Source organism: Pagrus major, chromosome 4, assembly GCF_040436345.1.
Source record: "Pagrus major chromosome 4, Pma_NU_1.0".
Classification (NCBI taxonomy): domain Eukaryota; kingdom Metazoa; phylum Chordata; class Actinopteri; order Spariformes; family Sparidae; genus Pagrus; species Pagrus major.
Genome location: NC_133218.1, coordinates 8,688,238 through 8,699,009, shown reverse-complemented (window position 1 = coordinate 8,699,009; position 10,772 = coordinate 8,688,238). Strand labels below are relative to the sequence as shown.

The 10,772-nt window shown below is 40.8% G+C and overlaps 1 protein-coding gene across 1 annotated transcript; it reads left to right on the top strand.

The window, feature by feature from the left end:
• Positions 1-499: 499 nt before the first annotated feature.
• Positions 500-9,541, top strand: dnaja2a (DnaJ heat shock protein family (Hsp40) member A2a). The gene is made up of 9 exons (XM_073464262.1): positions 500-623; positions 1,960-2,019; positions 3,164-3,393; positions 3,552-3,632; positions 3,753-3,886; positions 3,990-4,186; positions 6,881-7,025; positions 7,670-7,797; positions 8,370-9,541. Exons 1-9 carry the CDS (start codon positions 546-548, stop codon positions 8,556-8,558), a joined length of 1,242 nt encoding a protein of 413 aa, XP_073320363.1. The 5' UTR covers positions 500-545; the 3' UTR covers positions 8,559-9,541.
• Positions 9,542-10,772: the final 1,231 nt, after the last annotated feature.

The window sequence follows — 10,772 nt, the reverse complement described above, 5'->3', positions numbered from 1 at the left end:
AGGTGTCAGAATATGATACATTGAATGAGCCTTGTGTTTTACACGGTAGAATAAATTGCAGTACCTGTAGTGTTAATATAAAGCTAACATATGTATCAGTGTTATATCAGTAGTATGACTCAATCAGTTTGAATTTTATTCACAAAACTCCACATGTTCAACCCTAAAGCAGGAAGATGAGTTACTTTACACCAGACCCAGTCTGTCATGTTACTAAAATGATGGACTGTCATTGAATCCACCTCACCTCACTGTTTATTAAGGAGTATGCTAATCTATTTAGAGAGCCTTACACATACTGTATATACAGAGATGAGGTTTTTTCCTATTGATGAGTTTTTTTTTAAGTCATAGGCTATAAATCGTGTGGCGGTGCGCCTGTTTCAGATGAGCAGTCATTCAGCACACCAGCAGCCTGGAGGCAGCAGCGGACACACAGTGCGCACTTTCCGGAAACTGAGACACCAGGCGAGCAAAACATTTTCCACCGGCTCCGTCTCTTTGTCCATCCAGCTCCCCGCTGAAGCAACATCCACAGCAACACCATGGCGACTGTTGTCGATACAAAACTATACGACATTCTCGGAGTATCTCCATCCGCAACAGAAAATGAGCTGAAGAAGGTAATGACACAAGAGAGTGTCAACAGACTACGAAATTACATTACATGTCTGTTTAGAGTTTATAAGTGTTAAAAATGTCTTCAATCCGGAAATGCGTTGCTATGCGCAGCTAGCTAATGTTAGCTGTGAGTTGGACTAGCCTGTTAGCATGCTAACTGGCCTGGATGTTCGTCTGGCGATGCGAATGTAACGACTAACGATGGGTTTTGTGAATTGTGGTGTTTTTTAATAGTATTAAGCTAGAGACAATCGTTCTCGTGTCTTAAACAGCGCCGTTTAAGTGGGCAACATTAACAAAAACGAGGTTGCGTTAACTCAACACTAGCTTGTGACGTTACGAATCAAGTGATTGACCTCACGTTAGCTTTAGCTCAGGTGTTTGACATACAGCTAGCAAACTAAAGCCCATCGAAGGTGCTGGAAAAAGGTAACAAGTTAGTTGGGGTTTATCAAACGCTGGAATCCATAAACAGCTAGCGACCTGACAGGCGCACTTTTGTCTTATGGGTGTGACAAAATAATCATAAGAAGCTGATAGATGTTTTGATCTTTGGAATAGCTTAATGTGGCTTACCTGTTTCAATTCGGCCGGACAGATATGTTAACGCTTGTCAATAAGAGGGGTCATGTTTTACCGGCATCATTGCGGTGGGGCCTGAATGTTTCATATTTTTATCGCGGCAGCATACGACACACGTTAATGCTAAACATCAAGTTACATTGAGAAATCCAGTCTCCGCTAACATTGACTAGCTGACGATCCAGTGTGCCGATATAACCATACCCTTGTGAGCTTGCCTAGTTATGCCTCTAAGGTTACACGTCTTTTGTTGTGCATAACCAGCTATAGTCATCTCTATTCCCAGTCTCTTATTTTACTTTATTTGACGGAGGGAAGAACGCTTGTCTCTTTCGGTAGCGTTATCGCAGCGCTATCTGCTATTAGCAAGATATGCTAATTAGCTCACGCACGTTTACCTAAACGTTAGCTAGCGATTAATATGTCAGACATTTTGGAGCTGCCATTTTTTTAATCTCGAAATTGTGTTGATGGGTGTAATGGTGGTAAACAAGTGTGTAATTCCGTGGTCAGTTTAGGAGAATGAGACAGCTAGCTTCTCAGCAAACCATTAAACCCAAACTCCACGTTATTTACAAGCGGTGCGCCATCACAGGTAGCTAGTGTCTTGCCGGTTGTAACATCTGGTTTCGTCAGAGAGGCACATGTGATTACGCTAACAGCAGACATGGTTCCTTGGTAAATTGTGTATTTGAGTCATGCCGGTGTACAATTACAATGATGCAAGGTCATGGTCTCTCTTTTCTGTACTCCTAGGCATACCGGAAACTGGCAAAAGAATACCACCCTGACAAGAACCCAAATGCTGGTGACAAGGTAAGACATCTGTGAAGATCCCCTCTGTTTTATGTTTTCACTTAAGTTACTCATCACAGGTGTGTTGAGAGGGGATGGGTGTTTCTGTCTAAATGTAAATGGAGAGCAAACAAGAATTACTGGTCAGAGTGGTATGTGTGGTCACTGATGTTTATTACAAAGTTTGTTTCCTTGAGATCTCGAGGAAAATCTGTGATCATGTAGGGAAAACGACATTTGTAACTTTGTAATAACGGCATAAATATCTTGATCTCGGGAAACAAAAACGTTTTTTACTCTATTATGCGAAAATGGAGATAATGATATGTTTGACCCATGACTGTGTGAGGCTTCAGTAGTTTATGGGGGTGATTGGAACCAAAGCGTTGTCCTCCCCGAGCATTGTCTTTGTCTTAAGATATCTTTAAGGTGTTGTTATATAATTTGTAATGTCCAGTATTGAAAAAATACTGGGTGGCCAGGTTGTAAATTACAACCCCATGTTTGGTATTGTTACAGTGGACTGTGATGTAGTGTAGTGTGTAAAAAAGTATTCATTCAGATGCATAAATAAATAAAAATAGCCACAGTGTGGAGCAGAAATGCCTAGTGTTTGGTAAACTTGACATATTCTGTAGTGCTGACAGTTGTCTGAAATTACTTGACAGTTTTTTCTTTTTTTCTTGCAGTCAGGCAAAAGTCTTGGTATTGGTTTCTACCATTATTTATTTTAGTTTTTTTGAACATGCAGTTAAATTTCATGAGAGGCTCTACAACATTATCCCAGACCCCCTGACGCTCCACATAATACTGTCGTTATCTTACAGTGTTGAATTTTTTAATAGCAGAAACGTTAGGAATTAAGTGCAGCTCTTCCATCATTCTCCATATGGCACAGTGCCATTTCTCGGCAGGGAATCACAATGTTAGCAACAGGAAATTACAACTTCAGGAAATTAAGACTGACTTACTACCCACGTCATCGTCATTGTCTTCGTGACAAGATGATGTGAGAGGGGTGCAGATTCATCTCTGTAGCGTCACTAAGTCAGTTGCTGTTTAATGTATGCCCTGTGGTTAAAGTACTGTTGATTTGCTGTGTGGCTGCAGTGTTCTTACAATTTAAAAGGCGTCTTGTTACATCTTTGTTTTCTGTCCTCCATAGTTCAAAGAAATCAGTTTTGCCTATGAGGTGCTGACCAACCCTGAAAAGAAGGAACTTTATGACCGCTATGGAGAACAAGGCTTGCGGGAAGGAGGTGGGGGTGGCCCAGGGATGGATGATATCTTCTCCCACATCTTTGGTGGTGGACTCTTTGGATTCATGGGTGGCCAAGGGAGTCGCTCTAGGAATGGAGGCCGGAGGAGAGGAGAGGACATGGTCCACCCACTCAAGTAAGACATTCGCACATAGGCTGCTTGAGTTAAATGTTTATACGTTCTTATTTGCACAAATTTGTATTGAAATGAGTTCAAATGTTCTTGATGGTCAGCACATGTGATCGGAGTCCCACTCCTCTGTCTAGTAACTAAACACCACTCTTTTTCTGCAGGGTGTCACTGGAGGACCTTTATAATGGGAAAACAACTAAACTACAACTTAGCAAGAATGTACTGTGTAGCACTTGTAACGGGTAAGTTGTCCACATTGATGTATCCTCGATTACTTCGTTGATTGTAGCGTTGTCTAGTTAATCATGTTAACATCTCCCAAGTTTCTAACAATGCATCCATCTGTGTGTGTGTGTTTGCAGGCAGGGAGGCAAGACGGGCGCAGTACAAAAATGTACAACATGTAGGGGGCGTGGTATGCGCATCATGATAAGACAGCTGGCCCCAGGGATGGTCCAACAGATGCAGTCTGTGTGTACTGATTGTAACGGAGAAGGTAAGGGGCTCAGTGATGTAAACTGTCAAGTGATTCTTCTGTGTATGGTTGTGGCTTGGCCCGCACGGACCCCTCACCTTGTCGTTTCTCCAACCCACTCCAGGCGAAGTTATCAGTGAGAAAGACCGCTGTAAAAAATGCGAGGGCAAGAAAGTGGTGAAGGAGGTGAAGATTCTGGAGGTACATGTGGACAAAGGCATGAAGCACGGGCAGAAAATAACTTTTGGAGGGGAGGCTGATCAGGCACCTGGCGTCGAGCCTGGTGATATAGTCCTTGTCTTGCAGGAAAAAGATAATGAGGTACGTGGGCCAGTCCCCCAATACTGTAGCCTTACCCCTCGTCACCTGACCTCTATTTTCCTGGCATGGACTCTGTCTCATAAAGGGAATTGATTCATTGTTTTATTGCTTAGGACACAGTTTTGCTTATGTCATAGTTTTATGTGTCAGATACTAATTATTGCTGCCCATGAAGAGGTGACACCAAATCTGTGCAAACTTCCCTCACCTGGCCACTACATCCTACATCACCTTGTACATGTGCTGTACAACAAACTGTACAGGAGTGAAGTTGTTTCATATGATGTAACAAATCCCTACAATCAGTTTGGAATGTGTTTATCATTTTTCTTGATGGGCTATTCCTACAAAAATAGAAATCACCATCTTAAAGGCATAAAAACAAAGTGTTAGTATTTGTTTTAGTGTTCGTATTAAAGAGATGCCTGGTGGAAAACCTTATTAGACAGAAAAGCAGCTAAAGATGTGCAATTGCAGATTTATAATAATGCAACCTTACTAACCAAAGCTTTATTACCATCAGTGAATACGGCTCATCAGTTCTCGCAGCTGCTTCATGGTAAATGCCAAACTCTAACAGCTTACTGAGATCACATCATAGTCTGTGCATGCCATTTGACAGCTGTTGTCTACTATTCTTGTTATTTAGCTTTGCCTTGTCCTTTTGATGCATTGTGTTCTTGCTTTGTGTGCCAGATTTTATTTTTGTTATCTCAATCCAGTTTACGCAGTTTAATGAGTGTATGCGTGGCTTTAGATATAGATGGGAAATACAATTCACATTAATGGAATCTCCTCCTGAGGACTACTTGTAAGCTCAGTGTAGCTGTTGTGGAAGAATGGTATGCCGTGACGGATTGTGAAAATTAACACTAGGCAGTAAAGCAGACAGGCTACCTGACCATTGTGTTTCCTTGTTTTCAGCCTTACCTTTTGGCTGCATCCCGTCCCTCTGGGGATGAATTGATGGTTTCTTTAACTGCAGTGTTTAGGGGAATGGTATGTAGTGCATTGGCTAACTCTGGGCTAGTGCACTGCTGACCTGTTTATCAGTGCATTGGGAATTAGTTCTGTATTTGTTTTGTTATTTTGGTCTGTTTTTTTGTTGTTATTTTTGATTTTGTTCATTTAATATCACAAAACTCACTGCACTGTGCCACCTGTCCAAGAAGTTACGGCCATGTGTGAGTTGAATAGTACAGAAAAATCAGTGATATACACTTTGTGCGACATGGTTCCTGAGTTAATTGAGCAGGTTGTCACAGCAATCAGGTCCAGCTGGTGGTGCTTCGTGCCTCTCGACTCTCTGAGTGAGAAACAGATTGTGTTGACAGTGCTGTGCTGTCAGAGCTGTACATAATACTACACTGTACTAATTTAGGACAATGAATCACGCGAGTGGTCATGATGAATATTGGCCAGCCTATAATATCTCTTGATTTAAGATGTAACAAAGAATATAGTCTGTTGTTGGATCCAGTGCCTTTTCATATATATGATTTGGAATGGTGTTTTATTTTTGCATTCATACAACACAGCACATTAGTCAAATGAGCACCGGCAAACTAGAGGGTGGTGACTAGATGTCTTTGAAATCAGGAATCTTCACGCTAGCTGTGCTTTATTGTTGAATTGGTTGTTGATTAAGACAGATATATGTTTATAGCTGATCTGAGGGCAGGCCCACCAACACATCCTGACTGGCTTGTCTTACACTAAGATCTACATAACATACCTAAGTTTGTACCTAATGTTTTTACATGCTGTTTTATAGGTTGAAGTGAAAGTAGTACTGACGCTTATGCACGTTAGCTGTGGGGTTTGTCTGGGATTTCCTTGCTAACAGCGCACCAAGTATACTTGAGAGGCACGACATTGATGAGTTGTTGGGCTTTTCTTGATTCTTGACTATGATAATGACCTGAGACACAACTTTTTGTTGGCAGGAATTAAAGATAGTGGGACATCAATAACCCGGTCTTCCTATTGTCCTCACCTGAATTATATCAAACAGAGTCAAACTGAACAGTGTTCCAAGCAAAGCGGCCCAACAAGTGCCTTGAATTTCTGTGACCACATTTGAATTTAAAGTGTTATTTAATTAATGATACGTCGTTTTTTATTGTGCACCTACTGTACAGTGGTTGAGACTCAGTTGTCACAGCTAGATTTGAACGGTTAGTCTTCTTTAGGTTTCCTCAGCAGTGAATGCCAACTGTTACCAGCCTGGTTGCCTCTGACATGCAAAATTTGGCTGAACTGGAACAGCAGGCTAAGCTGTAGCAATGCCCCTGGCTGTATCTCCCAGGAGGTGTCTATTAGTGATGTTTGTGAGTGCTTGCTGGAAGCAAAATAGGTTTCTACAGCCGGCTACATCAAAAACATATCACTGACAAGTACTTACTGACATGCCACTCCTCTGATTAACACATAGAAATAAGGTAGAAAGTCAGCAATGAAAAATGAAATGCAAGCGATTGTTGTGCTGACAGGCAAGTGAATTTTCCATTCAGACTGTGGGTTTGTCAACTGTTGAGTCATTTAATTACTTTGTTCTTTAACTAACATACGATGTGAAGGATATGTTTAGGCTTTGACAAAGATGAATTATCCATGATGTAGGGATAAACTCCCAAGTTAATAAAAAGTTTATTAATCAACATATTCTAACTACCTTTTCTCGCTTTTTTTCAGACATTCAGGCGAGACGGAAACGACCTGTTCATGAACCACAAGATCGGGCTGGTGGAGGCGTTGTGTGGCTTCCAGTTTATGCTGAAACACTTAGATGGAAGACAGATCGTTGTGAAGTACCCTGCTGGCAAAGTCATTGAACCAGGTTAGCACTATTGATAATGAACCTTTTTCTCTTCTCAGTTTTTAACAGTGTTTCAGCAGGAAAAGGTACTTGAAAGATTTATATGACATTTAAACTAGGAAGGAAAAAGCTGTGATGGCGTAGTTGCAGGACAAAGGCATGTGTTATATTGACAAGCTCTCACACCAAACCAGACCTCCAGACTAACATTTCTGCTGTATTGCCTAGGAGTGTGTGCAGAGAATGTATTCTGCCTCACCACAAAGACATCATAGGGATTCAACTGACACTTTTGTGTTTAGTGTAAATGTAAAATGGCCACACGGTGGACTCCTGCTGAGAGCAGAAAACAACAAGGCACATTTAGAAGGCACTAAGCAGTTTCAGCGTTGCTGAGACAAGGACACAGTTCTTGATAAATGAGGGGACAGTCAGGTCATCAACATCCTCAGTGAAAGTTCTGGAAAGACGTTACCAAACATGTCCCTCTTCCACCTTTAGGTTTCTATCCTCCATTTACAGTGCCTCTATACTGATAGTTGTGGAATCGGATATAATGCAGTGTGCTGCATGAAAAAGTTTTAGTCTGTAGGAAGTCTGACATTTTATAAAAGTAAATGGTGAATAAACCTGGATTTTTTTTTAACATGCTGCTTCTTTTCCAGGCTCAGTCAGGGTGGTGCGAGGAGAGGGCATGCCACAGTACCGAAACCCTTTTGAGAAGGGAGATCTGTATGTCAAGTTTGATGTCCAGTTCCCCAACAACAACTGGATCAGCCCTGAGAAACTTGTGGTATGACATGTTACTCATTGTGTATCATCTTCTGGAATTATTTGGTAGATTACAATGAAAATACATATTTGCTCTACATGCTAGTGTTTCAGGTATCGTGAAGAATGTACAGTGAGCCTTATTGGTCAAATGACAACGAACAAGTAATATACAAAGAAAATAATTAAGCCATAACATGAATTTATTGGTACTGTATAGGAATATGTAACTGTGTTAGTGTAGATCAATGAAAGTGGGTTATCTCGCTGTACTTTTCACACTTTTAATGACAAGGTTTAGACCCCACAAGTAAGAATTTGCAGCTATATTTATACCAGTAATTCCACTGAGGGATTAGAGCTATTGTGGCCATAAATGGGTTACTTACTGCGTGAGCACAAGTTTGCATTCACACAGTCGCACCTCTTTTCTCCCTGAAGATTTAGTCCTCTGAATGGAGTTGATTTTTTTTCTTCATCAATAACCGCTACTGCACTCGTGCTCTCACAACTGTTTGACACTACAGCGTGGTTAGAAAACATGATGAGGATGCCTGTTAAAGCTGCATTACGATGAATGTTTTCCACTCGTAGGAGCTGGAGGACATGCTGCCCTCACGGTCGGAGCCGCCCATCATCACTGGAGACACAGAGGAGGTCGACCTGCAGGATTATGACGTCAGCCAGAGTTCGTCGTCGGGCGGCCGCAGAGAGGCTTACAACGACAGCTCCGATGAAGAGGGTGGCCACCACGGGCCGGGGGTACAGTGTGCCCACCAGTAGTCTCTTACGCAGATGCTCTCTCTCAAACACACACACACACACACACACACACACACACGACCCATGTTCTGCTTGGGGAGAAAATGTTTGAGTTGCAGAGTAAACAAGGATGTAGGTGAGAGTGAAAAGGCATGGTAATTCCTCAGTCACAGATCAAATAAACACATTGAATCATTGCACCGGCAATTATTGATTGTCATTGACCTTTGTGCTGTGATTATTTTGATCTTTGTCCGAGGGACTCGCACTGGGGCAGCCGAAGACTCTGCACTGCACCTGAATCAGATTTTAGACACTTTAAACAGCAACTTCAGGTAGAAGTCATATTAAGTATTTAAGATGTATCAAAAATAAAGGTTGCTCCAGTGAATGCCATGCCATGTAGGATTATGATCTGGTGTTCAAGGTGAACCCCGCACCCATCTACTTCTTTCCCCCTTGTTGAAGTCCATTCCCCTCCGCTAATGGGAGCTCCAGATCAGTTGAAGACAGGAATGTTTCTTGTTTGCTGAGTGTGTGACTTGCATTTTGTTTTCATAGTATTTACAATTATTAATTTAAAAAAACTAACCGATGTGCATACAAAGCAGCTGAGCTATGTGACGTGCAGATCCTTGGACTCATGGATTCATCCACTCAGCGCCATTCGTAGGACTTGTCTGATTTTTACAGCTTCCTTTTCTTTGTAGGTTTTTACTCATTTTTTTCTTTCTTTATATTTTAATTGAAACCGAAAATTGGTTATTGTGTATATCATTGAACTGGTTGTTGGTAAGCTTCATCAGCTGCTGTATTCAAAACTGTGTGATTTCAAAAAAAAAGAAAAAAGACAAGTGAAATGACAAATGTATAGCCTTGTATCTGTGCTGAGACCATGTGCATGTAAAAAGCTTTGGTTCCCGCACTTATCAAAACATCAAATAAAGCAGCACACTTCCTAAGAAAATGTCTATGAAGTTGTTGAATAAATTGTTGAAATATCATGTACTGTGTGATGCCTTGTTTTTTCTTCATTCTTATTATTAAGCACAAAAATAAATCAAAATATTCCTGGTTATTTTAAGTAGTCAAGCCCATCCACAGATGCAGTCAGCATCAGTTGAGAACTATTTCCAATAACTGTTGACAGCAACTACCACCTGACCAAAATGCCATGACGCTCATTTTAGATCCATGTCCTTACTCAAAAGTTTCTATCATTAGTCAGTCTCCCCATTAAAGTGGATGAGATCACACATCCTCAACACAGTGTGAGTCAATGGAAAAGACTCAAACAATACACTGGTGTGTTTTGTTGAGATCAGGCGAGGGCGAGACACATAATCACCACATCCCTATGACAGAGTTTATTCTTTGCTTATATTGTAAGTTGTTTTATTTCATTACTTTACAAGTCTGCTTCTGTTCTTTTACATGAAATTTGCATAGGTTTACACATATTTTCCACTTGCCTGAGGTGGTTGGTACTAGTCATGCTGGTAGTTTGGTTTATTTGCCCCTTTATATTTTCCAGCATACTCAGACAAGAGTAAATTGATCAGCTGAGGGTAACAATTCTTAATTTAAACCTCAATAGTTTTTCTCAAAAACGAGCAAAATCAACAGAATAGAAGACACGACTAGACAAATCAAAGGAACATGAAGTGGGGCCCTAAACTCAAGATCAATAAGCCGTCTTCACTCACTTAAAGGCTCTGCTCTGAATGATCAGGGGAAGAGTTTACTCTTCAGAGGTCTATTCATAAATCTGCTGAGAGCATCTTTTACTGAGGGACTGAGAACACCCATTTTACACTTTTAATGCTAGATACTGTTTGCAGTGATTTGGTTGTGAGGTGACTGGTCTGTCAGTGAATGTGAAATGGAATCGGATTAAATGAGATGAGATTAAAACAAATGCAATTAAATAGTAAAATCATACTAAAATAAAAGTTAAAAACAAAATAAATATATTTGAATGAATGTATACATTGAAATAAAAACAAAAATAAGTTAAGAAGAACAGCCATGAGCTATTTGTCGGCCATATTTTCATTGGTGATGTGTGCCTGAGGAAACCGGAGCTTCAACAGAGATATCGCCGTTGTCAGCAAATATTAACACAGTTTGAAAGCGCAAATCAAATGACTGCAAATATTAACGTCACATCACTAAAACGTGAAGTCATCCGGGACGACACTCTTCATAAACGCCTATTTCCCCGTCGAAGTTCAC

Excerpts from the sequence above, each read along its gene's own strand:
- dnaja2a (XM_073464262.1), top strand. The coding sequence starts at position 546 with ATGGCGACTGTTGTCGATACAAAACTATACGACATTCTCGGAGTATCT. Across the intron at positions 3,633-3,752 it reads CTGTGTAGCACTTGTAACGG|GCAGGGAGGCAAGACGGGCG; the intron begins GTAAGTTGTCCA and ends GTGTGTTTGCAG. Across the intron at positions 7,798-8,369 it reads TCAGCCCTGAGAAACTTGTG|GAGCTGGAGGACATGCTGCC; the intron begins GTATGACATGTT and ends TTCCACTCGTAG.